Source organism: Propithecus coquereli, unplaced genomic scaffold, assembly GCF_000956105.1.
Source record: "Propithecus coquereli isolate 6110/MARCELLA unplaced genomic scaffold, Pcoq_1.0 Scaffold111, whole genome shotgun sequence".
NCBI classification, from domain to species: Eukaryota; Metazoa; Chordata; class Mammalia; order Primates; family Indriidae; genus Propithecus; species Propithecus coquereli.
Genome location: NW_012135081.1, coordinates 8,078,226 through 8,105,997, shown reverse-complemented (window position 1 = coordinate 8,105,997; position 27,772 = coordinate 8,078,226). Strand labels below are relative to the sequence as shown.

General features: G+C 41.9%; 1 protein-coding gene across 8 annotated transcripts; it reads right to left on the bottom strand.

Moving 5' to 3' along the window:
* Window positions 1-282: 282 nt before the first annotated feature.
* Window positions 283-26,685, bottom strand: OS9 (osteosarcoma amplified 9, endoplasmic reticulum lectin). 8 transcript variants are annotated; one of them, XM_012652162.1, is made up of 15 exons: window positions 26,308-26,685; window positions 25,691-25,867; window positions 24,810-24,873; window positions 24,607-24,683; window positions 24,282-24,380; window positions 5,282-5,492; window positions 5,058-5,159; window positions 4,739-4,839; window positions 4,478-4,529; window positions 3,720-3,808; window positions 3,210-3,485; window positions 2,739-2,928; window positions 1,636-1,800; window positions 1,380-1,492; window positions 283-1,059 (listed from the first exon to the last, which is right to left on the bottom strand). In XM_012652162.1, exons 1-15 carry the CDS (start codon window positions 26,467-26,469, stop codon window positions 934-936), a joined length of 2,004 nt encoding a protein of 667 aa, XP_012507616.1. In that variant the 5' UTR covers window positions 26,470-26,685; the 3' UTR covers window positions 283-933. The 8 variants fall into 8 exon arrangements, with proteins under 8 accessions (XP_012507616.1, XP_012507627.1, XP_012507611.1 ...); XM_012652173.1 differs by having other exon boundaries at window positions 3,255-3,485; XM_012652157.1 differs by having other exon boundaries at window positions 5,058-5,162; window positions 26,308-26,590.
* Window positions 26,686-27,772: the final 1,087 nt, after the last annotated feature.

Sequence of the window (27,772 nt, the reverse complement as noted above, 5' to 3'; positions counted from 1 at the left end):
GGAATTGGTGCTAAAGAAGGGAAGGAACAGAAGAAAAGAGATGAGGAAAAGGAGGGATGACAGTACTTCAAGTGTCTCTTTCAATCCTAGCCAGGCTAGTTGGCTTTGCTTAGCTGTCCTGGTCTCTCCTGTATACCCTGTCCCCCACTGATACCACCTGGAAGGTATGAAGCAAGGAACAGGATCAGAGAAGGTGCCCTCCACCCTGAAAAGAACACCAAGCCTCCTCCCTGCTTGAGCCCCCACCCGACCTACGCTCTCCGCCAAAAAAAGGTTGATGGATTGATGGTCCGGTTCTTTATTTTGAAACCTGATTGTTCAAGAACATGGTGGGTTCTGTACCCCACCTTTTTCACTGGGATTGTGTTGGAGGTGATGGGCAACATTCTCCCATTTCCTCAGCAACAGAGGTGAAAGCTCCTCAACTCAGAAGCACAGATTGTAGGGGACAGTGTGGACAGGGAAGGGGAGAAGGAAATCCCAAGGCAATCCAAGGGAAGGGGGTGAAGTGACTCCACACAGCAACGGGGGCGGGAATTGAAGCCATCTGCTTTCTGCGGGCCTGCCAAACTGTCCTACTGTCTGTGCTCTCTCTACCCTACTCCACTCAAAAGACCTGACCGAATCTCTAGGTGGGAAGAAGGAAAGAATCCTATCCTATTGTTAGGGGATGATGACAGGAAAAGCCAAGGAGGAAAGCAAGGGGAATGGGGAAGAGCCCGGGAGAGCAAAACTCCCAGGCCTGGTGAGGCTGGAGGGCAGCAGCACTCACCCCATGGCCCTCCACACCCCCAGAGCTGGGGCCACCAGGTCCACAGCCCAGCTCTGCCCTGCTGTTTGCCTTCAGTGGTCCTAGGGGTGGGGAGGTGTGGGGGAGGCAGGCCAGTCTAGGAAGACTCTAGACTCCTTGGAGGGCCAATTGCAGTGGAGGTCTCAGAAGTCAAACTCATCCAGGTCCCCCGTGCCCTCCCCGCCTTGAGAGCCCCACACCCGGCGGTAATTGCTCTCCAGCTCTTTCTGCCTCTGGCGCTCCTTCTGGGCCTCTTCAGCTCCCTGCACCTGAGGGGAGAGCAGGGTGGGCTGGAGTGGCTGACTGTCAAGCCAAGGGAAGCAGTGGGTACTGAGGTTCCAGGGAAGTCCTGGGACTGGCAGCAGCCGGGGTTGGGGGTGGGGGGTGGGGGTAGGGCTCTGCTTGAGGGGCAGCACACTGAGCCACCAGAACCCTGGCCTCGGCTTCCAGAAGAGTAAATTGAAGCTCAGCCACTGGCAAGGCTGGGACACGGCTGTGTGCCCCCTTTTACACTATGCTTGAGATACCACAGCGGGCTGGGAGGGGGAGGGCTGGAGGGCCAGGACTGGGTGGAGGGGAGGCCTCTCACCAAGATATTGAAGAAGATCTCCTTGAGGCTTTTTGTGTCCTCATCAGTCAGCCAACGTGCATCTTCTTCGGTTCCTTCAGCCCCTGGCCGGACAATTTTGATCTCAATCTTCCCTGGAAAGGAGCAGTGTGGCAGTGAGAGGATAGGATGGCTGGGAGCCTCAGGGCAGGCCCCTTGCCCCCCAGGTCCCCAGCCCCTCCACTGCCGGTGGCAAGCCCTTCCAACAGCGCCGAGACCAGCGCCCTCCAGGGCCCACCTTCAGCTGTGAGTCCCTCCCTCTCCAGCAGCTCCTTCACCAGCCCCTCGATTTGTTTCAGCTGTGGGTTTTCCCGTTTCATCTCGAGGACAGTCAGATCCTGATTGGGGCCTCCGTGACGGAGCTTGGTGACCCGGACCCGGACTCTGTGCTCAGGATCCTCCTCTTAGAGGGGGAGACACATAGGGAGACACAAAGCACAGCCGTGACTCCAGGGTTAGGGGCCGTAGTGGTCACCTCTCCCTAAGCCATCAATTGGTTTGGCAGCTATTCTATCTCACACGTATATGAGCCAGGGCTCAAAAAGATGTGCACTCTCCCCGCTTCTAATTGCAGTCTATAGCACTCCCTCCACCAATTGCAGGCTTCCTTCTCCCCCCTACCCAATAATTCTGCCCATCACCTACAGGAAAACAACTGTGTTTTCTGAAACAAAAATCAGGACACCTGCACCAACAAAGAAGTTTTAAGAAGCGGGTTGGAAAACTGTGGTCTGGTCCTCCACATGTTGGTAGTTCAAAGACGTTTCAATGTTTAGAGAGGGAGAAAGAGAGAGACAGAAGATTTGATGCCGGAACATTCCATTTGGAATGTCTGATCTCCACACCCACAGAACTCCGTGGAATGGACAAAAAGAGGTACAAGAAGGAATAGAATCTATCCAGGCTATTGGCTCATGTGCAGCTGGGCTGGCCTATTCATACCCTGACAGCTGGGGCCTCTCCCAGTGCAAAGTCATAATTGTTGGCAGGTTGCACCTTCACAGATGTGTGATTTTCAGCATACAGGCTCATAGTTGTTCAGTTAGTATTTGTTGATCACCCACTATGTGCCAGGCAGAGTGCTAGGCACTGGGTGTGTGGGAGCAAACCAGGAAACAAGACAGACATGATCTAAAAGCTGCTTTCCAAAAGGATGAGTAAGAGGGAACCATGCCGAGGGATGAAAGTGGTGGGAAGAAGGCAAGAGTGAGAACGGTGCCCAGAGAGAGGGCAGAGGATGTGTACTCTCAGCAGGGAAAGGACGCGGTGCCCTCTGGGAACAAGACCAGCTGAGGGGTGAAGACAACCGACTGGCTGTTCCTCCTCATCTGATGCTCTCACCTGTAGGTTGGGGTGATGGGGGAGGCTTTTTGGGGACAACTCTTCTTTTCTTGTGCTTCTTCACCAGCTCTGGACTCTGTTTTTCCTCCAGCCTTTTGATGAGTTTGTTGAGAGTGGATGTCAGAGCCAGCATTGCCCGATCACGCTCCGACTCCTTCTTCAGCCCGTCTGGGTCCAGCTCCTTCTCTGTCTGGAATATCCAAGAGAGGGTGCAGGGTCAAGGGTGTGAGGAGTGGGGAAGGCTAGTGGGCCATGCTTAGAGGAGAGTCTAATATTTAAGTCCCATCCCTCTCTCTGATCCCCCTTCCCCTCCAACCCCCTTTTAAGTAAGGAAGCAACTACCATTTCGGAGTGCCCTGTCCTATGCCCAGGCCGTGCTGGGTGCCACCCTTTGTTCTCCTTTAGCCCCTTGGCCACCCTGCCCGTGGGAGCAGGAGCTGTGGGAGCGGCAGGCGTAAATGCTGGGCTTGCCTCCTGGATGATGTTCTCCAGCTCCCGCTCCATGCCAGCCTTCACCTCTGAACGGAGCCGGTCTCGGTCTGATGGCAGCAGTATCCCTTCCAGTTCCTTCTCAAATTCTCCCAGTAACTGCCGTTCATCCTCATCTTCATCTTCATCCTCCTCATCATCCTCTTCTTCTGCCTCACTCTGATGCTCTCCATCACTCTTTTCCTTCACCTCTGGTTCCCTCTGAGGGACTTCTGTAGCATCATCTGCAGGCTGGTCCTGGCCCGCATTTGGCTTCCCCTGGGTGGGTGGGGATTATTGGGGAGAAAGAGGTAGATGGTTAGGGTTTCAGCAGAGACACATGGTGGGGGCAGACAGAACAGTGGCAGGAGTGTGTGGTAGCAGGGGGACTCAGGAGGAGTGATGGAAGGGAGTCGGCTCTACTGGACCTAGGTCAGGCCCAGGTCAGGGTGGTTCCTCAAATGCTGCCAGCTAGGAGGCAGTTTCCACCCCTCCCTTGAGCTGGGCCCATACCTTTTTTGTTCCACCTTTCAGCTCCTCTATCAATCGAATCAAATCCGCAGGACTCCGAATGACCTTGACCTGCACGTTGTTCTGAAAATCTGAAATGAATAATCATGGACCTGTTGTGTTCTAAATTCTCTTTTGATTCCTAAGGAGAGGCAATGAGAGACCAAGGAAGGACATGGTCCCTGCCTCTTGGAACTGGTCAGTGAGTCAGGCACAAGAATATTCCTGCAGAGAGCACTGTGCTACGGTGGACATGCAGGTGGGAGAGAGGGACACTATCAAGCTAAGCCCCCTGCTCTTCCATGCACTCCTGAGGCCCTTCCGGCAATCACTACAGTTTTTAGGACAACAGAGGAGATTGTGGTGCCAAGGGCTCTTCTTACCTGGATCCAGTTCTCCTTTTCCTACGAATATTAACCATTCATTATCTACTCAGTTTCAGGCATTCTGCTATGAATTATAGATTCATCCTCATTTAAGCTCATAACTCTCTAGGTAGGGGTTATTACTCACATGGGTAAGGAAATTGAGGTTAAGTGCAATTGTCCAGGATAACAAAGTCAGCAAGTGGTGGAGACAGTATGTTTTGCTACCTCCCCAAAATAGCATTATTGTCTACAGAAAGCATTAACTCCTGTAAAAATGAATTTACTGCTGGCCTGTCTGCCCACCCTCCCTCCTAGTGTCTAGCTCTACCCTCCACCCCACCCCTGCCAATCCTAAAACACACTCAGTGAAGGAGACGTGGAGGGTGGCCTCACCATTGGGAGAGCCTGGAGCTGGATCTGCTGCCTCAGGGTTTGGGTCCTGCTCCTGATGAGGAGAAAAGACCAGAATCAAGTATGACAGCTTGTTTATGGCCACCACACTCTTAAGGCAATGGTTCTGGGGATGTCCCTGCATTCCCACATTGATGGAGGTCATCTCATAATGAGATGAGATGGGTCAGCTCCAGTGACCCTTCCCATGCCAAAGCCCAGGTGCAGCCTCATCAGAGAAGCAGGTGGGACACTGGTTCTCACCTCAGCCTGCACCTCCTCTCCCTCTGTGGCCTGGTCTTCTGGCTCGTGAAGCATCTTCCAGAAATCCGATTCCTTACTGTCATCCTTGCTTGGGCTTGCACCTGGGGTACAGAGCACAGGGAGAGATCTGAAAGGAGGGGAGAAACGAAAAGGAGCAAATAGGATGGGGTATGTTCCCCTCCTCTACTACCATGGGATTAGGGTCCACGGTACTTCTCCACCCCACCCCATTCTTCCCTTCCCCTGCACAGGACAATCAGATCAGGGGAAGGGGAGAAATAGAGATAAGTTTCATGGCACAGATGAAACAAGGTCCTACCTGTTCTCTTTGGGGGTACTGCCCCAGACTTGGTCTCACTCCACATTTGGGGGTCCAGATCTTGCAGCTCCTCTATGATTTTATCTCCATACTGCTTTGAGTCTACTGAAAATGGCATGCAAGCAGGCTAAGAACACATTTCTCTGGGCTATTCACTCACTACTTCATCTTCAGCCTGCCCCTGCCCATATCCTCCTTCCTCTCTTCCTCTTCTAATTACTCACCAGCTTGCCTCTGAATGTAGGCCATATACTCCTCAGGCTGCAGGGAAGGGTGACAGAGAATGGCCTGGGGAGTGGCACTGGGTGGGGGACGAAGGAGAGGGTGGGGGCAGAGCCGAGAAGTCCGAATGGTCAGCACGTAAGAACAGGACAAGGGCTCATCCACACGATCAATGTAGTCCCCAGAAATACCTGCACCTTCGTCACAGAGGAACTGCCAGGAAAAAACAGTGGATATGTTGTAACGATCACCAATAATTAGTTTTAGTTCTTAGAGTAGCTATCTTTTACTAAGCACTTATTATGTTCAGGCACTGTGCATACATTGTGTCTGTGGCAATTTACATACTTTAGCTCAGTTATCACAAAAACCCAGTGAGGGAGGTATTGGTATCTAAACTTTGTGGCTCAAGAAATTCAGGTTTGGGCTGGGCATGGTGGCTCACGCCTGTAATCCTAGCACTCTGGGAGGCCGAGGCAGGAGGATTGCTTGAGCTCAGGAGTTTGAGACCAGACTGGGCAAGAATAAGACCCCATCTCTACCAAAAATAGAAAAAAAAAAAAGAAACAACAACAAAAAAAGAAACTGAGGTTTGATGCAGGTACTTGTTCAGGCTGACCAGCTGATAAGTGGCAAAAACAGGAATTGAATTCAGGCAGTTCAACTATAGGTAACCAGATAATTTTTGTTTCACATTCTTGCTTTATATAAATGTGGTGTACATATATATTTATAAATATTTGCTTTATATATTCTTTTTTGTGTACATATGTATGTATATGTATTTTAAAATATGTGCATATGCTAAAGACTTCGGGTAGTTCTAACATTCTTATGTCATTCAGAAAGAGTAAAGATACTGACTAATGTTGCCCTTTGATAAATCAAGCATTCACCACTGTAATCACTTTTTTTTTAAGAGAGGGTGTCGCTCTGTTACCTGGGCTAGAGTGCAGTGGCATCATCATAGCTCACAGCAACCTCCAATTCCTGGGCTCAAGCGATCCTCCTGCCTCAGCCTCCACCATGCCAAACTAATTTTTTTATTTCTTGTAGAGATGGGGTCTCACTATTGCCCAGGCTCGTCCCAAACTCCTGGACTCAAGCAATCCTCCTGCCCGGGCCACCCAAAGTGCTAGGATTACAGGCATGAGCCACTGCACCCGGCCCACCATTGTAATTTCTAAAGTAACTACTAAAAGTAAAAGCAAGAGAGGTCCTGCTTCTGAAATGGCAGCATAAGGGACTTTGTGGACCCACTCCCTAGTCAAACTCCATAACTGGTGGAAATTTAAAAAACAAAACATTTAAACTCTTTGGAAATTTTCCTAAACACATACAACAAATGAAGAAAAGTTTATTTAAGAAAATCCCCCCCCCCCAAAAAAAGAAAATCCACTAAATCTTGAACAGTGAGAGTTTGTGGCACTTGAGTCATGACCTGCTCCCTCACTCTATGCCCATCACCCCCCAATCCCCACCCCATAGCTCAGTTTGACAGAAGCTCCACTCTGGGTGAGTATGGTCAAAAAAAATGGGAGGGGGCTTCCTATTCCCTCAACATCCAGTCACAGGATATAGTATTTCACTGGGAGTAGCAGGCCACCAATATTTCTCAACCCCTCCCCAGCTCCAAGGTGCAAAGACTAAATTTCTGGAAAATGTGGTCAAGAGAACAGGGCTCCCTTATTCCACCCAGCCCCATTCATGGGGCAGAGGCTTTACTTCAAGTGCATAGGACAAGCATACTGGGACCCTGATTGACCTCACCCGAGCTTGCTTATGGGGTGGAGGTTTCACAAAAGGAGGTATAAACTGAGAAGACCAGAGGCTATCATCCCTGCCCAGCTCCCCGCTCATAAAGCAGGAATGTTGCTCCAGGAGAAGTAAACCACTGTCCCTGACACCAGCTCCGGAGCAGGGTCTCAGAGATTTTGTCTGGGGGAGAGGCAGTCCATAAGAAGAGAGCTCCAAAACTCTCTCCAAAGGACCTAACTTTATGTGAAACAGAGTATGGGGAAGTTCAAGCCTAAGGGTACTCTCAAAAAAATGGAGATTTTGGTAGGAAGCAATTAAGAGGAGGCTGGTTGCTCCATTAGTGCAACAAGCTAAACCGTAGGTCAGCTAATTTAACAGGGAGAACCAAGGAAAGATAGCAACTACGAGCCCTCCTAGATCAGAACAAACCTAAAATATTTGCCTCAAAAATTACCCCTACAAAGGGGTCCACATTTACTTGGATCAGACTATGGAACAACTTATGCCCCACATGTCAGAAACAATAAAGCAGTCAGCTGGCAATTAGTGGTGCCTAACAGCCGCGGATGACACCAGCAGAGGCAGACAGTTTAAAAGATTACCAAAAGAAACACTCAAAAAGAGCTCTGCTGAAACCACTGTCATCTAGGGTGACTGCGTGCACGGCCCCAACTGTGCCCTTAGAGGAGAGACACCAGAGACTTCATATTGCAGAGGAGAGACTTCACTAAAGTAGTCCAGCCAAGTCATTGAACAAATAAACAAGGCAACAACAAAGTCATGCTGTGGGGTAAAGGGCAGGAATCAGTATCTGGAGCAGCTATAATAAATATATAACCTAAAATGTCCAGTTTTCAACAAAAAAATAATGACACACATATAGAAACAGCAAAGTGTGACACATATGTAGAAAACAAATACAGGTAACAGAAATTACTTCTGAGAGGGCCCAGATGTTGGACTTCACAAAGACTTAAAAGTAGCCATTACAAATATGTTCACAGAATTAAGAATTAAAATCACTAATGATTAAAATCATTAAAAGTGTGTTCTCTGACCACAATGAGATGAAATTATAAATAAATAACAAAGAAATCTTGGAAATTCACAAATATGTAGAAATTACACTAAATACTTCTAAGTAACCAATGGATCAAAGAAAAAAAACACAGAAAATTAGAAAATACCTCAAAATGAATGAAAATGAAAACACAATATATCAAAACTTATAGGATGCAGCTGAAGCAGTGCTTGGTGGGAAATTTACAGCTGTAAACAAAAACATTTTTTAAAAAGAAATCTCAAATCCATAACCTAGACTTCCACCTTGAAAAACTAGAAAAAGAAGAACGAAACCAAGAGCAAGCAGAGGAAAGGAAATAATAAAGATTAAAACAGAAATAAATGAAATAGAGAACAGGAAAACAATAGAGAAAATTAAGAGTTACTTTATTTTTAATTATTATGCATACATTGTAGTTGTACTTATTTATGGGATACATGAGATATTTTGATACAAGCATACACTGTGTAATGATCAAATCAGGATAACTGGAAGAGTTGATTTTTTTTTTTTTTTTTTTTGAGACAGAGTCTCACTCTTTTCGTCAGCCTAGCTCACAGCAACCTCAAACTCCTGGGCTCAAGCGATCCTCCTGTCTCAGCCTCCCGAATAGCTGGGACTACAGGCATGCGCCACCATGCCCGGCTAATTTTTTCTATATATTTTTAGTTGTCCAATTAATTTCTTTCTATTTTTTAGTAGAGATGGGGTCTCGCTCTTGCTCAGGCTGGTTTCGAACTCCTGAGCTCAAACAATCCGCCCGCCTCGGCCTCCCAGAGAACTAGAATTACAGGCGTGAGCCACCGCGCCCGGCCAGAGAGTTGATTTTTGAATCAACAAAAGTGACAAAACTTTAGCTAGACCAACCAAGAAAAAATAGAGATTTAAATTAGTACAATCTAGAATGAGAGAATTAACCTTCTATTCTATTCTATTCACTTCTATTAACCTTACAGAAACAAAAAGGATCATAAATGAGTACTATTCACACTTATATGCCAGGAAATCAGATAACTTCAACAAAATGGACAAATTCCTAGAGAGACACAAACTACCAAAACTGATACAAGAAGAAAAGTAAAGCGACAGAATTAGTAATAAAAAGTTAGACACTGAGGCCAGATGGGTCCACTGGTGAATTCTACCAAACATTTAAAAATAATAAATACCGCTGGGCACGATGCTCCAGCCTGTAATCCTAGCACTCCGGGGGACTGAGATGGGAGGATCCCTTGAGCTCAGGAGTTCAAGACCAGCTTGAGCACGAGCAAGACCCCGTCTCTATTAAAAATAGAAAAATTAGCCAGGCATTGTGGTGTACTCCTATAGTCCCAGCTACTTGGGAGGCTGAGGCAAGAGAATCACTTGAACCCAGGAGTTTGAGGTCGCAGTGAGCTATGATCACGCCACTGCTCTCTACCGAGGGCGACAGAGTGAGACTCTGTCTCAAAAATAACTAACTAACTAAATAAATACCATTTCTTCATAAGCTTTTCCAAAAAATAGAAGAGGAGGTAATACTCTCCAACTCATTCCATGAGGCCAGTATTATTACCCTGATATCAAATCCAGACAAAGACATCACAAGAAAAGAAAACCTCAGACCAATATCGCTTATGAATTGAGACCCCAAAAATCTTCCACTGAATTCAGCAATGTGTTAAAAAGATTATATACTATGACCAACTGGGATTTATCCCAGTAGTGCCAGTTGAGTTAACGCAAAAAGTAAATTAATGTGATATGGTTTATAAATAGAATAAAGGACAAAAACTACATGATCATCTCAATGGATCCAAAAAAAAGCATTTGACAAAATTCAATACCATTAGTGATCAAAATATTCAACAAACTAGGAAGAGAAGGCAACTTCATCAACCTGATAAAAAGCATCTATAAAAAATCCACAGCTAACCTCATACTCAATGGTGAAAACTGAATGCTCTTCCTCTAAGATCATAAACAAGACAAGGATGTCTGCTCATGCCACTTCTGTTCAACATTGTACTGGACATTCTAACCAGGGCAATTAGGCAAGAAAATCAAGTAAAAGCCATACAGATTGAAAAGGAAAAAGGAAAATTATCTTTATTTGCAGATGACCTGATCTTGTATACAGAAAATCCTAAGGAATTCACTAAAATAACCATTAGAACTAATAAACAAGTCTAACAAGGTTGCAGGATATAAGAATCAATTATATTTCTATACACTGGCAATGAACAATCTAAAAATGAAATTAAGAAATAATTCCACTTGCAATAGCATCAAAAAGAATAAAATAATTAGGAATAGGTATAGCAAAAGAAGTGCAAAACTTACAAAACATTGTTAAAAGTAATTAAAGAAGACTCAACTAAATGGAAAGACATCCATGTTCATAAAATAGAAGACTTAATATTGTTAAGATGCCAATACTTCACAAATTGATCTTCAGATTCAATGCAATCCTCATCAAAATTCCTGCTGGCTTCTTTGCAGAAATTAATATACTGATCCTGTGATTCATATGAAAATTCAAGGGACCCCAAATAGTCAAAACAACCTTGAAAAAGAAGAATAAATTTGGAGGACTCACATTTCCTGATTTCAAAACTTACTATAAAGCTACAATAATCAAGACAGTGTGGTACTGACATAAGGACAGACATACAGAGCAGTGAAATAGAATTGAGAGTCCAGAAATTATTCTTCATTTTTATCATCATTTGGTTTTTGACAAAGTTGGCAAGATAATTCAAGGGGAACAGTCTTTTCAACAAATGATGCTGGGTCAACTGGATATCTACATGCAAAAGAATGATGTTGGATCCCTACCTCATTCCATAGATAGAAATTAACTCGAATGGATGAAAGACCTAAATGTAAAACTATAAAACTCTTATACAATCCCTTACCCATCCATGGTTCAAAAACAGATAAACAAACTCTTAGACAAAAACATATGTGTAAGTCCTCACAGCCTTAGATTAGGCTAAGGTTTATTAGAAATGACATGGAAAGTATAAGTAACAAAAGAAAGCAACAGATAAACTGGACTTCATCAAAATTCAAAGCTTTTGTGGTACAAAGGACATCATCAAGAATGTGAGTTTATAACCCACAGAATGGGAGAAAATAATTGCAAATCATATATCTTGTATCCAAAATATATAAAGAACTCTTACACCTTGGTATAAAAAGACAAATAACCCAATTTAAAAATGTGTGAAAGATTTGAATAGACATTTCTCCAGGGAAGATAAACAAATTGCTAATAAGCATATGAAAAGATGCTCCACATCTTTAGCCACAAGGGAAATGCAAATCAAAACCACAATGAGATACCACTTCACACTCACTGAGATGGCTATAGTCAAAAAGATAGTAAGAAGTGTTGGTGAGGATATAGAGAACTTGAAACGCTACTATACTACTGGTGGAACTGTAAAATAGTACTGCTGTTTTGGAAAAAATCTGGCACTTCCTCAAAAAGTTAAAGAAAGAATTACCATATAAGCCAGCAATTCTACTCCATGGTATATACCAAGAGAAATGAAAACAGATTTACATGAAAACTCATTCACAAAAAGTTAATAAAGCCATAGCGATACTTCACTTAAGAACATTGTCAGACTGGTTAACATAAAATAAAAAAATATGACTGGCCGGGCATGGTGGCTCAAGCCTGTAATCCTAGAATTCTGGGAGGCCAAGGCAGGAGGATCACTCGAGGTCAGGAGTTCGAGACCAGCCTCAGCAAGAGCAAGACTTCATCTCTACTAAAAATAGAAAGAAATTAGCTGGAAAACTAAAAACAGAAAAAATTAGCTGAGCATGGTGGCGCACACCTGTAGTCCCAGATACTCCAGAGGCTGAGGCAGGAGCATCGCTTGAACCCAGGAGTTTGAGGTTGCAGTGAGCTATGATGATGCCATGGCACTCTATCCCAGGCAACAGAGTGAGTCTCTGTCTCAAAAAAAACAAAAAAAAACAAAAAAAAAACTATATTGCTGTTTAGAGAATACATTTAAAACATATAAATAAAGAAAACATAAAAGTAAAAGGATGAAAAAATATAATAAACAATAGTAACTCAATGAAAGCTGTTATAGCTATATTAATATCACACAAGAGACTTTAAGGAAAAAATTACTAAAGATAAAGAATGTCAGTTCATAATATTAAAAGGTTTAATTTATGAAGAAGATAATTTTAGTTACATGCAATTCTGTATCTTGCTATTGTACGTCTCCCAATTAAAGCAGGAATTTTTGTCTGTTTCGTTCACTAAAATATCCCTAGCAACTAGAACAGTGCCTGGAATATAGAAGCACTTAATGAATAAATAGCCCAAAGATACAAAAAACAACAATTGACAGAATAATAAGGAATAAATTGAAAGACTAATAAGGAATAACACACAATCCATAATTATGGTGGGAGACAAATCTTTTTGCTACAAAAGATTTGAGCAACATAGTTAACAATCATGACCTGAAATACATACAGAACACAAGGTAGCCAACAATAGAGTACACATTCTTTTCAAACACAAACATTGATAAAAAATGATGTATACTGGATCATAAGTCTCAACAGAATTAAAGGGACTTAAAATGGTACAATTTTTCTGACTACAATGTAATTAAGCTAGAAATCAATAATAAAAACTAGAATAAACCCATATGTTTGGAAAAGAAGAAACTTCTGACAGATTGATGGTTCAAAGTAGAAATAATAAATCAACATTTAGAATTGAATGATAATAAAAATATTGTTATATCAAAACTTGTAGAACTAAAAAAAATAATAAGAAAAGAAAATAAAAAAGAATGCAAGAAAAGATACCTGAATCTGAGCAAGCCCCAAACTACCAATTTACAGAAAACACAGAGGGAAGAAGAAAGACATTAAAATTCACCCTGGGGATGCAAGCTGCAAAATCAAACTATGGAAAACTACAGGGCAAACAATCAGTTTTCCAACAAATAAATGGTAAGGAAATAAAGATAGAGGAGCTATCCATAGGTTGAAGGAAACTTAAGAGCCATAACAACTAAATGTACCATGTGGACCTTATTTGGATTGTGATTCAAAGAAACCAACTACATACAGGTGCTCCTCCACTTACAACAGGGTTACATGCCGATAAACCCATCACAGATTGAAAATACCGGGGAAGTCAAAAATATGTTTAATACTTTTAACCTCCCAAACATCAGAGCTTAGCCTTGAATACCTTAAATGTGCTCAGACCACTTATATTAGCCTACAGTTGGGCAAAATCATCTAACACAAAACCTGTTTTATAATAAAGTGTGGACTATCTCAAGTAATTTATTGAATACTGTACTGAAAGTGAAAAATAGAATGGTTGTATGGGTACCTGAGGTACGGTTTCTACTGAATGTATATTGCTTTAGAACCATCGTGAACCTGAAAACTCCTAAGTTGAACCATTGGAAGTTGGGGACCATCTGTATATAACAGATATGAGATAATCAGGGAAATTTTAAAATAGTGAATATCATAAGAAATTATTGTTAATTTTTTAGTGTGATACTGTACATGGTTATGTTTTTAAAAGAGCTCTTATCTTTTGGGGATAAATATAGAAATACTTACAGATGAAATAATATGATATCTGTAATTTAATTCCAAATAATTTTGGTGTAGGGGTGGTAGTAGAGCAAGGTGGGCAAAGGAACAGATGAAATGGCCTGGCCATATGTGTTGAAGACAGGTGATACACAGGGAGTCATTGTACAATTATTTCTGATTTTTTAATGTGTTTTTAGGTTTCCATAATAAAAAGTTTCAAAAAAGACAATCTTTAAATTTATACAACCTGCATCCAGCAATTATACTTTTAAGATATATTTATGTATAGCTTACACATGTACATATGTACAATGTAATAATCTTTTGTAATGACAAAAGATTGGGGAGAAAACTATTTCAATCAGTGGAGTAATGGTGACAAAATGATGGACCATACAATGGAATATTATGTACCTGTAAAAAAAAAAAAAAAGCTCCGGATGTACTGCCATTGAAAGGTCTCTAAGAATTACTGTCAAGGGAAATAAAAACAAGGTGTAGAACAGTGTGTTTAATATACTATATATTGTGTGTAAATAAAGGGAAAAGGAAATAAGAATCTCTATTCATAACTGCTTATAATCACACAAAGGAAGGCTGGATGGATATGTGAAAAATTAAGAGCAGGGATGACCTGTGAGGCTGGGGTTGGAGGCAGGATGGGAAATGAGCAGATGGGAGACAAGATGGGAGGGAGACTTCTCATTATACACCTTTTTATACTTCCTGGGTTTTGTATCATGGGGAAGTATTATCTATTTAATAATTAGATAAGGAATTTAAAATAGCCATAAAAAACTAGTGAGAGATACATAAATAGTACTTGGAGAGAAATTTATAAGAGATATAAAAGAGGAAAAGCTGAAAATGAATGAGCTGGCCATTCATTTTAAGAAGTTTAATGAACAGTAAAATAAACTCAAAAAAGTAGAAAGAAAGAAAGTAAAGATGAGAGTGGAAATTAATAAAATAGAAAACAAATACAATAATAGAAGCTCAACAGAGTACAAAGTTGGTTCTTTGAAAAGACTAATACAACTGACTAATCTCTGATGAGACTGACCAATAGCAAATGAGTGAGGCGAAAACAACTCATGAAGAGTGAAAAGAGGAATGTAATTATGGATGCCACAGAGATTAAAGAGACGATAGAAGGATATCATGAGCAACTTAATGCCAATATATCTGAAACAGCAGATGAAATGGACAAATTCCTAATAGAGTAACTTACTAAAACTGACCCAAGTAGAAATAGAAAACTTTGAATATTCTAAAAACTACTAAAGAAAATGAATCAGTAGTTTACAATCTTCCCACAAAGAAAACCTAGACTAATTTGACTTTACAGGTGAATTGTAGCAAACATTCAAGGAATTAAAAATTCCAATCTTATACAGTTTTCCAAGTATATAAAAAGTGAGAACATTTTTTAACTCATTTTTTTGAGGTTGGCATAACTTTGTTAACAAAATATTACAAGGAAAGTATTAGAAAGGAAAATTATGGGTCAATATCTCTCATGAACTCAATCTCTCTCTGGTAATATTGAAAGTCCTTTAAAAATTAACAAATTAAATCCAGCAAGATATAAAAGGGATAGTCAAGGATAAAACATATGCCCAAACTGAGTTCATCCTTGGAATGCAAAATTGGTTCAACATTAGAAAACCTATAAATCATATAATTTCAAATTAAAACATAAGAAGGAAAAATTAACAAAATTGCAAATTCACCATCACAGTGCAGATTTTAATACACCTCTTTCAATTGGTCAACTCAATATAAAATTAATAGAAAGTTTGAACAATACAATTAGAGTCTTTTTTTTTTTTTTTTTTGAGACAGAGTCTCACTTTGTTGCCCGGGCTACAGTGAGTGCTGTGGTGTCAGCCTAGCTCACAGCAACCTCAGACTCCTGGGCTCAAGCGATCCTACTGCCTCAGCCTCCCAAGTAGCTGGGACTACAGGCATGCACCATCATGCCCGGCTAATTTTTTTTCTATATATTTTTAGCTGTCCAATTAATTTCTTTCCATTTTTGGTAGAGACGGGGTCTCGCTCTTGCTCAGGCTGGTCTCGAACTCCTGAGCTCAAACAATCTGTCCACCTCGGCCTCCCAGAGTACTAGAATTACAGGCGTGAGCCACCGCGCCGGGCCCCACAATTAGAGTCTTAAACTGAATAATTAGAGTACACATGCTTTCAGGCACAAACATACCATGTTTTAAAATTCACCTCAAAGAAAGTCCCAACAATCACCAAAAGAATCATTGGGGAAAGAAAAAAAAAGAATCATTGGCACAATGGCATAAAATTAGAAATCAATATTAAAAAAACAAAACACATTTGTTTTGAAATAGAATAAGCATAATTCTAAATAAGCTTTGAAGTAGAAATCATAATGCAAATGGAAACACTACATATTAAAACTTGAGGGATATAACCAAAACAGTACTGAGTTTAACACTTAGCTTTAAACACATCATTGGGAAAAAAGACAGACTGACAATCAGCGACACAAGCATCCCACTCAAGAAGTTACAAGGATAGTTGTAACTCATATCATGGACAAAAGGATAATCTCTCTAATATATAAAGAGCTCTTATAAATTGAGAAGAAAAAGACCAACAACCCACAAGACAAATGAGCAAAGAATCTGGATGGTTAAAAGAAAAGACTAAAGAAGGAAAGAGAGACAAATAACTCTTAAATATGAGTAAGATTACACATCATTTCTTAAGGCAAATGCAAGTTAAAACCATACTAAAAAATTATTCTTTGATGCCTAGCTGATGACTGGCCAACATCCAAAAGTTTAAAAATATACAGGGTTGGCATGGCTATAGGGAAATCAGCATTCTCATACATTGCTGGAGGGGATTTACCTAGGCAGAGCAACTTGGCAGCACATATGAAAATTACACAAATCTACTTCCAGGAACTTAATCTACATGTTCTGTAGGTACAAGATTATTCACTGCAGCACTTTTGTATTAATAAAAGACTTAAAACAACCTAAATGTCCATCAACAGAAAACTGTTTAGATAAATTATAGTACAACTGTATAACAAAATAATAGCAAATATATACAACAACAAGGAAGCTTTTTATATATTGATTTGGAAAAAGCATAAAGATATACACTTACAAGTTCATTTAAAAAAATCACAGAGTATAAAAAGAAACTAACAATGATTACCCTTCTTATTAGGATGCAAACATGCTGATAAGGGGCAAAGGTATATTATGACTTTTTCCTTAAAAGTCACACCCCAGAAATGAAAAAATTAAAAAACCTTAGAAAATTAATTAATTAGTTATATCAAAAAACTCAAAGATGAAAAACCATATGACCATCTCAATAGACACAGAAAAAGCATATGTTAAAATTCCACACCTATCCATGGTGAAAATATCCAGCAAAGTAGGAATAGAATGGAACGTCACATACCTGATAAAGAGTATCAACAAAAAGCCTACAGGAAAACATCATGGAAACAGTGAAACTTCAGGGGCATTCCCTTTGAAGTTAGAAACAAGTCAAGGATGCTTACTATCACCACTTCTATTGCACTGGAGGTACAAGAAAAATGAAATGTATAAGGGTTAGAAAGGATGAAACCAAAACTGTCCCTGTTTGCAGATGAAATGATTATCCACATAGAAGATCCATGAGAATCTGCAAACTACTAGAAGTTAAAGAGTTCAGCAAAGTTGCTGAATACAAGATCAATACATAAAACCAATAATGTAACAATACACCAGCAACAATCAGTAAGAAAATGGAATTTTTGAAAGATGCCATTTATGATAGCATCAAAAACTATTAGGGGCTGGGCACAGTGGCTTACACCTGTAATCCTAACACTCTGGGAAGCCGAGGTGGGAAGATCACTTGAGGTCCAGGAGTTTGAGACCAGCCTGAGCAAGAGCAAGACCCCATCTCTACTAAAAATAGAAAAAAATTAGCTGGGTATGGTGGTGTGTGCCTGTATGCCCAGCTCCTTGGGAGGCTGAGGCAGGAGGATCGCTTTAGCCCAGGAGTTTGAGGTTACAGTGAACTATGATGACATCACTGCACTCTAGCCTGGGTGACAGAGCAAGACTTTGTCTCAAAAACAAAACAAAACAATGCCAGGCATGGTGGCTCACGCCTGTAATCCTAGTTCTCTAGGAGGCCGAGGCGGGTGGATTGTTTGAGCTCAGGAGTTCGAGACCAGCCTGAGCAAGAGCGAGACCCCGTCTCTACTAAAATTAGAAAGAAATTAATTGGACAACTAAAAATATATAGAAAAAATTAGCCGGGCATGGTGGCGCATGCCTGTAGTCCCAGCTACTCGGGAGGCTGAGGCAGGAGGATCGCTTGAGCCCAGGAGTTTGAGGTTGCTGTGAGCTAGGCTGATGCCACAGCACTCTAGCCCGGGCAACACAGTGAGACTCTGTCTCAAAAAAAAAAAAAAAAAAAAACAGATTTCCATTAAAATTTAAAAAAACAAAACAAAACAAAACAAAACAAATCAAAATGCAATTAGTATGTATGTGTTTGAAATATCTGCATGCACACACAAGACACAAAAACTGTAAGGTATCGATGATTAATCTCACACAAGAGGCGAAGGAGTTTATAGAGAAAATTAAAATCTTTGGAAATAAATATCATGTTCATAGTGTGTGAAGACTCAGTATTATAAAATATCAATTATCTCCACATTAATCTAAAATTCAATATAACTCCAATTGAAATCTTCAAAAGGGTTTTTTTTTGTTGTTTTTTGTCTTTTTTGAGACAGAGTCTCACTGTGTTGCCCAGGCTAGAGTGCCGTGGCATCATTCTAGCTCACAGCAACCTCAAACTCCTGGACTCAAGCAATCCTTCTGCCTCAGCCTCCTGAGTAGCTGGGATTACAGGCATGCGCCACCATGCCCAGCTAATTTTTTCTATATATTTTTAGTTGTCCGATTAATTTCTTTCTATTTTTAGTAGAAACGGGGTCTCGCTCTTGCTCAGGCTGGTCTCGAACTCCCGAGCTCAAACAATCCGCCTGCCTCGGCCTCCCAGAGTGCTAGGATTACAGGCGTGAGCCACCACGCCCGGCCCAAAAGGGTTTTTAACAGAACTTGGCCAATAATAGCCCAGACAATTTTAAAGAATAAAAGGAATGCATCCTATCAGATACCAAAATTTACTATAAAGCTATAGTAATTAAAACAATGTGATATTGACATAGGAATAAACAGACTACTGAAACAAAAGAAAAGCCAAGAAGAAAATACACATAAACATGAGAACTTGGTAAATGACTGAGGTAGAACTATAAATCAGAGAGGAAAGTATGGACTATTCAATACATGATGCTGGATGCCATGGCTTGTGCCTATAATCCCAGCTACTCAGGAAGTTGAGGCAGAAGGATTATTTGAGGTCAGGAGTTTGAGACCCGCCTGAGCATCACAGCAAGATATTGCTGCTTTAAAAAAAAAAAAATTAGTCAGGTGTGGTGGCCAGCACCTATAGTCTTAGCTACTTAGAAGGCTGAGGTAGGTGGATTGCCTGAGCCCAGGAAGTTAAGGCCGCATTGAGCTGTGATAGAGAAAACAGCTTATGAATACAGATATAAAATTCCTCAACTAAATAGTAGCAAATCAAATTCAGCAGCATATTAAAAGCATTATACATCATGATTTATGTTGGATTTATTCTAAGAATGCAAGGATGGTTCAATATAGGTAAATCAATCTATGTAATATATCACATTATTAAAGGTAAAAACCCCACATGATCACCTCAATTAATGCAGAAAATGCATTGATAAAATTCAATACCCTTTTCATGTAAGAAACACTCAATAAACTAGGAATAGGAGGGAATGTCTTCAATTATTGACAAACTCCATATAAGAAAAACCCACAGCTAACATCATAGTCAGTGGTGAAACACTGAAAGCATTTACCTAAGATCAGGAACAAGACAAGGATGCCCACTCTTTACCACTTCTATTCAACACAGTACTGGAAGTTCTAGCCAGAGCAATTAGCCAAGACAAAGAAATAAAAGGCATACAAATTGGGAAGGAAGAAGTAAAATTATCTCTGTTCCCAGATGACACGATCTTATACATAGAAAATCCAAAGAACACACAAAATTGTTAGAGCTACTAAATAAATTTGGCAAACTTGCAGGATATAAAACCAACATACAAAAATCAGTTGTGTTTCTATACAGTTATGATGAATAATCCAAAAAAGAAATTAATTTTTTTTCATTTACAGTAACATCAGAAAGAATAAAATACATAGGATAAATTTAACCAAGGAGGTGAAAACTTGTATACCAAAAACTACAAAACATTGCTGAAAGAATTAAAGACAACATAAATAAATGGAAATACATCCTGTGATCACGGATTGAAAAGCTTAATATTGTTAAGATGATAATACTACATAACGTGATCTACAGATGCAATGCAATCCCTATCAAAATCCCATTGGTGTTTTTTATAGAAAAATTGTTTAAAAAGTCCTAAAATTCACATGGAATCTCAAGGGATCTTAAATAGCCAAAACAATCTTAAAAAGAGAAAAACAAAGAGTACTCACACTTCCTGATTTCAAAACTTAATACAAAGCTATTATAATCAAAACAGTGTGAGGGCAACATACGTAACCTAAACATCTGTACCCCCATAATATGCTGAAATAAAAAAAAAAAAAGCAACACTTTGTAAAACTGGAAAAAAAAAACCAGTGTGGTATTGGCATAATGATAGACATACAGACAATGAAATATAATAGAGAGGCCAGAAATAAACTCTCACATAGATGGTCAATTGATTTTTGATAAGGATATCAAGAAAATTCAATGGGGGGGCCGGGCGCGGTGGCTCACGCCTATAATCCTAGCACTCTGGGAGGCCGAGGCGGGCGGATTGTTTGAGCTCAGGAGTTCGAAACCAGCCTGAGCAAGAGCGAGACCCCATTTCTACTAAAAATAGAAAGAAATTAATTGGACAACTAAAAATATGTAGAAAAAAACTAGCCAGGCATGGTGGCGCATGCCTGTAGTCCCAGCTACTCAGGAGGCTGAGGCAGGAGGATCGCTTGAGCCCAGGAGTTTGAGGTTGCTGTGAGCTAGGCTGATGCCACAGCACTCACTCTAGCCTGGGCAAAAAGAGTGAGACTCTGTCTCAAACAAAAAAAAAGAAAGAAAATTCAATGGGGAAAGGACAGTCTTTTTCAACAAATGGTGCCAGGAAAACTGGATATCCACATGCAAAAGAATGAAGCTGGACCATAACAAAAATGATACCATATATAAAAATTAACTCAAAATGTATCAAAGACCTAAATTCAAGCTAAAACTACAAAACTCTTAGAAGAAAACATAGGTGAAAATCTTCACGACCTTGGATTAAGCAATGATTTCTTAAGTATGACACCAAAATTGCAGGCAATAAAATCAAAATTAAAAACTTTTGTGCATCAAAGGACACTATCGAGAGAGTGAAAGGGCAATAAATGGAAGAAAATATTTACAAATCATATATCTGATAAGGGATTGATATCCAGAATATATTATATAAAGAACTCCCGCAACTCAACAGTAAAAAACAACCCAATTCAAAAATGGGCAAAGGGGGCCAGGCATGGTGGCTCATGCCTGTAATCCTAGCATTCTGGGAGGCTGAGGAGTTCAAGACCAGCCTGAGCAAAAGCTAGACCCTATCTCTACAAAAAATAGAAAAATTAGCCCTTCATTACCTGTGGCACGTTCCCCCAAAACTGCCCAGCCTCATCTCCCACACTCCCCTTCTCATGATTATCCCCTCCAGTCCCTGTGACTATCAGGTCCTGGGACAGGTATGGCCTCTTGCCTCCAAGGCCTTTTGTACTTACTGAACTTTCCACCTGGAATGCCCTCTTCTTCCCCTCTCCCACTCCTCTATATCCTTATCCTCCAACTGTCAGTTCAAATATCACTTTTCCCAGGAGGCCTCCCCTTTACCCTAGATTTGGTTAGTTCCTTTATTGTGTGTTCCTCTGCAGTCTGTACTTCATCTGTCATCGTATTCATCCCACTTGTTGTGAATGTTTATTTAACATCTGTCTCCTGAGAGCAGGACTAGGTCTGTCAGTACCATTTTATCACCAGTTCTATTACGGTGCTTGACATAGGGCATATGTTCAATAGATATGAGAAAGATATGGTCCTTGCCCTCAGTTCTCGGCCTACTTAAGGTACAAACACCCAAAGAAATAACTAGAATACAATGAAGTAAGTGCTGTAACAGAGTATATATGTGCATGGATATTTGTGGGTATATGTGGCTACATGTACATGAAGTGCTTAAGGAATACAACTAACTAATTTCATGGGTTAATCAAGAAAGGTGACTTTTTTCTTTTTCATTTTTTTAATCCTCTTCTACAGGAAAGTTGACATTTGAACCGGCTTATCACTCATTCCATTCATTCAATGAATAATTTCTGGGCACCTACTTCCTACCAGGAACTATTCCAGGCACTGAGGATACAGCAGAAAACAAGACAGACATTATCCCTGCCTTCCCAAAGCTTATTTAAGTGGGAGCAGAGACAGATATTAAACTAAAACAAATAAAATAATTTCAGATAATGATACATGCTTTGAAGACTATAAAACACTGTAGATGTTAACCAGGACAGGAGCAGTGAGGGGGGTGTGTCTGTGTATCTCTGTCTGTTTGCTTATGTTAGGTTCCCTGTAGAGGTATCATTTAAATATAACCTGAATGAGGGGACAGAGCCAACCATTCAACAATCTTTGGGAAGATTGCTCCAGGCAGAGGAAACAATATGACCCACTGGTTCAAAGACAGAAAGAAGGCCAGTGTGGCAGAAACACAATGAATATTTATGTCTCCATCCCAGACTTGTCCCTGAACTCCAGAATCACAGAGCCAAATGCCAACTATACATCACCTCTAGGATGTCTAACAGGCATCTCAACCTACATATATCCAAAACCAACCTAATTTCCTCCTCCAAATATGCTCCTTCACACTTTAGTAAATGACAATTCTATTGTTCCAGCTGCTCAAGCCAAAAGCTTGGAGTCATCCTAATTCTATCCCACATCCAATCTATCAACAAATCTTATTGGCTCTATTTTCAAAATATATCCAGAATCCAGTCATTTCCATCACCTCTACTGCCACCATCCTGTCTGTGCTGAAACATTTGGATCTTATCCTTTGTGCAAGGCAGAATCATTGAAGGTTTTCCAGGACTGGGCAGAGAAGTGACACACACTTATGTTGGAACCAACTGGTAAATTTGGGGGAATGTTGCAGGATGGTTCACATCACATTGACAGCTGGATTTGGGCATGGTGGGAGTATTTATACCACAGATATTAGCAAATATTACAAAATCAGGGCTCCCTCCCTGCCCCTCAGAGATCTGGGTGTTCAACACAACTGCAGATGCAAATCTGTATTATGAAAAGATAACTCTGGTAGGTGTCATGTGGTTATGTGGTTCTCTATAGGTGTGCATATTTGTGAATACATTAGAATCATGTGAGGACCTTTTCCCACCATATATATATACCTATATATATATACACACACACATACACACACACACATACACATGTATCTGCCTAACTGGCTGCCTCAACTCAGCTAGGGACCACTAGATGAGGAGCATTTGTTAAGAGGCTGTTGGGATGGAGCTCTCTGAACCTTCACTGGTGCAGAGTGCTGCCCAAGTAAAAAAAAAAATTAAAAAATTAAAAAAAAAAAAGAGGCTGTTGGGTACTTTGGGAGGCCAAAGTGGGAGGATTGCTTGAGCCCAGGAGTTAGAGACCAGCCTGGGCAACATAGTGATACCTAGTCTCTACAAAAAAAATTTTTTTTAAAAAAGTTAGCTAGGTGTGGTGGCAGACGCCTGGAGTCCCAGCTACTCAAGAGGCTGAGGAAGGAGGATTGCTTGGGCCCAGGAGTTCAAGGTCACAGCGAGCTATGATTGTGCCCCTGCACAGACTAGGTGACAGAGTGAGACCCTGTCTCAAAAACAAAAAAACAAAACAAAAAGCTAGATTCCTTTCCTTCACTCACTTCCTAGTTTGTAATCCTAGACTCTGTGATTCTTTTGTTAACATCTGTCTTCCCCTCTAGACTATGCAGTCCGTGAAGGCAGGGGCTGCATGTTTGCTCACCACTGTGTCTCCAGAGCTGAGCCCAATGCCTCAATGCCTGCATATACAGCAAAACTTCACTGAAGAGTTGTTAAATGAAGAAAGGAGGCACAGTGTGAAGGAAAAAGAAGAGACAAGGATGACACTCCGGTTTATATCAATAGCTTAGGTGACAGAAAGAAGAAATGTGGAAAAGATTAAATGTGGTTGGAGGTATAGGGGCAGGATCTGGGAAATGCTGCCTTGAAGTGCCTCTGAATATCCAGGCAATGACATCTATCTGGCAGCTGGAAATATGCTTTAAATCTTGGGTTTAGAGTTTGGGAGAGCCTCCTGACTATAAGATGCAACCCTGTGCTCTTCCCTTAGAATTTGAATTGTCACTAAGAGAGTGTCAATTTCCCTCTCTCAAGACTCACCCGAACCTCAGCCTCCCGGGGCCTCCCATTGAGGTCGCACTTGGACCCGTTGCCGTAGGTCTGGCTGTGGTAGCGTTTCAGGCGATGCTGCTTGGAGGCCTGAAGAAGACATCAGGAAGAAGGGGCGTGAGAAAGACAGCAAGGTGGAAGAATGGCACTGCACCTCCACAGGAACAGGGAATCTAGGTCCCAGGGGACTTTGTCCTAATTTCCACCAAGCCCCAGGAAACACATCAGCTAATCCTGACCCCCCCCCCCGCTTTTTGTCAGGGCTCTCAATCTGCAGGCAGGACCCCTTTCTCTCCCATTCCCACACGCCTGCCACCTTGGCTGTTTCATCATCCCAGTCGAAGGCTGATTGGTAGTAGCCAAGATAGAGGACTTCACCTTTGATCTCTGAATCTGCAAGAGAAGCCACAGTAAAACACAATTACTCTTTATTTAAGAGGACTAGGAGGGGACTAGGCAGGGAGATCACTTTCCATGATATGATGCTGAGGGCTTAGGGAAAATGTGGGAGTGAGTCACCTTCCATGTGGTACTGCTGGATGTGGCGTCCATAACAGAATTCATATGTCCACCAGTCCTTGGTCTGACAATTAAAAAATAAGCAATCAGGGGTATGGAGTGCAGATGTCTCTTCTTGGAACCAGGGTCTCCTGGGTCCAAGACACATAACCTCTCACCCACTGCTCATCTCCCTCCACTTCCACACTCAATTCTCCACACTCCCAGTGAGGAGGGAGAGCTGTTTTCTTTCTGTGACTCAGAGAGATACCTCTAAAATCTGTTTTCCGCCTGTGGTCTTTCCATTCCTCCTCAAGATTTTTTTTGGTCCTTCTTTGCCCTCCATAAAGATAAGAAATCACGGTAACCTTGAAGTACTCATATCAGGGAAACACAGAAGGCTCCCAAATCAAATATTAATAGAATTTCTACAACATTCCTTGCACTGTTCCACTAGGAATACAGCTGTGAACAAGATAAACTCTCTGACCTCATGGAGCTTACATTCTGGTGCTGGGATTCAGACCAAAACCACACAAACTTATTCAGTTAATAAGATGATTTCAGATCATGAAAAGTGCCATAATGAAAATAGGATACTGGGGCAGGGGGTAACTTTACCAAGTAGGCTTCTTTAAGGAAGTACCACTCTACTACACAGTGACCATCTTTAAGCATCTCAATCTTGCTTTAACCATTTTCTGCGATCTTCTATCCTAACCTTCCCCTACATTTAGCACAGTGTCATCAGTGATTGCAAGATCGTCTAATCTTTCTACTCCACCAGTGGCCTTTTTAACTCCTACAAGTCCCCTAGATTCCGCCTCATTCACTGGCATTCCGGTTTTCAGATGGGCTACTACGTCCCAAGCTTTCATTCCATCCATCCCAGTCCCTTTCACCTTCAGCAGGCAGGGAGCATCTCTCATTGGGCTCAACAACTCAGGGATCCCAGGCCCTTGGTAAGCAGGTGCCTCCTCCTCCCTTTCACGCTGGAAATGAATGGCTCCAGCTGGCAGGCGACACTCATAGCGCTGTTTGTACTTAGAGGAGACAATCACCACGTCTGAAGCTTGGCTCTGGGAAACAAGGGAGGGTCAGGGAGCAGGGAGGCAAAGAAAGGCTGGGATCAGGGAGAACAACGAAATCCCTCTTCAGACCCTGGGGAAGAGGCCAGTCGAAGACAGAATGAGCCACAAGTCCTCCAGCTGTAATTGGTGGGTGAGGGGAGCGAGCGCTCCCATTTCTCCACGGGGGCGGAGTCTGGGTGTTTCGATCGTGAACTGGGACCTGGAGGCTGACAGCGGGAAGCCCCACCCCTCCCAGTTCCTGACCCCCGGGGAATGGGTCTCTGTCTGCGATCCCCAGGAGTCGCCGTAAAAGCCCTCCCCACTCCTACTCTCCCCGATTTCCCCGCGGCTCTCGACCCACACTCCGCCTCCCCAGCTGTCCTTCTTCCTCTATCTCTTAACCCCTTCCTCTTCTGCCCTAGACCCTCGCCCTTTAAACGCCTCCTCACCTGCCCTCCCAGGACAGGTAACGGCAGGATCTCGATCCCATAACGCATCTCACTCAGCTCCTCCAGGTTCAGGCTCCCGACACCGCCAGTCAGACTTGCGGGTAACAGAAGCCCCAGAAGCAGCAGCCCCAACAGACTGGACAGCAGCGTTTCCGCCGCCATCTTACGTTCCCCTTCTTATCCAGAGAAGCTCCTTCCGCCCTAAACCTGGCAGCGGCCTCACCCCGCCCATTAGCGCCACAAGATTTCATTGGCTATACGATCTATCCCTCCCACGTACCCTATTCCCATTTGTAAACGTTGTCCCCCAAACCCCCCTCCCCCGGGGAGGTGGATCACGACGATTAGCAAAACCAATCGCTGCGCGTGATTGGTCAGAGAGACCAACTAATCATCGACGAGATCAAACACCACCACCCCCTACCCTCCCCAATTGCAGAGAGGCATGGTCTATGCTCAGGGCCCTTTCAAGAAGTTTTTCTTTGTCTTAGCCCAGCTGTCCCTGTCATCTCATCACTTTTTCAGATGTTTCTTGCTTCATATTCCGCCCCCTGCCAGGCGGAGTATTGAGGCATTTGTGTGGGCGTGTGCAGTACCCCTGGAAGTTAGTTAATACTTGCAGCAAAACAATTATACAGAAACTTAGTTCTTTTCATATATACATACTACTTTAGGACAATCAGATAATCTGTGTCAAAGTCTCCCTTTATGATCCGGCAGTTGTCTTCCAGTGACATTATCCTAAAGAAATGATGGGGCCGGCCGGGCTCGGTGGCTGTAGTAGGCAAAGGTGGAAGGATCCCTTGAACCCAGGAGTTCAAGCCCAGCCTGAGCAATACAGCAAGACCCGGTCTCTACTGGGACTTCCAGTTAAAGATGGTGAGGGCGAATGCGTGTATTATTTTGCAGGCCATAAGAAAGGGAAAGAAGACAACAACAGCAATATTTTGGAATCCAGATATCAATCGGAAGAATGGTATCTGGTTTAGCAAACTTGAGAAAATTCATTCCGAAACAAAAGTAAACAAGAGCATGACTATACCTATGGAAAGCCTTCTCAGGGGAATCTCACTAGGCAAAAGAAAAGTCCCTGGAAGGAGGGAGGAGGGAGGAGGGGACGGGTATCTGTAACACAAAGAGTGCAATGTGCACCACCCGAAGAATGGACATATTTGAAACTCGGACTTAGGGGGCGAGGAGGGGGCAAGGGCAACATACATAACCTAAACATCTGTACCTCCACAATATGCTGAAATAAAAAAAAAAGTCCCCAACATACTCTCATTAAGGTTCTCTTAATGAAAAAGACAATTAGAATGAATTCTACACTTAAGCCTCTGGCCTACATACCCCGATCCTCACCCCCACTTTCCAATCAGCATTTTCTTTTCTTTTTCTTTCTTTCTTTCTTTTTTTTTTTTGAGCCTATTCTTCTGCAGAACAATCAGCTCTTTAATGTCCACAC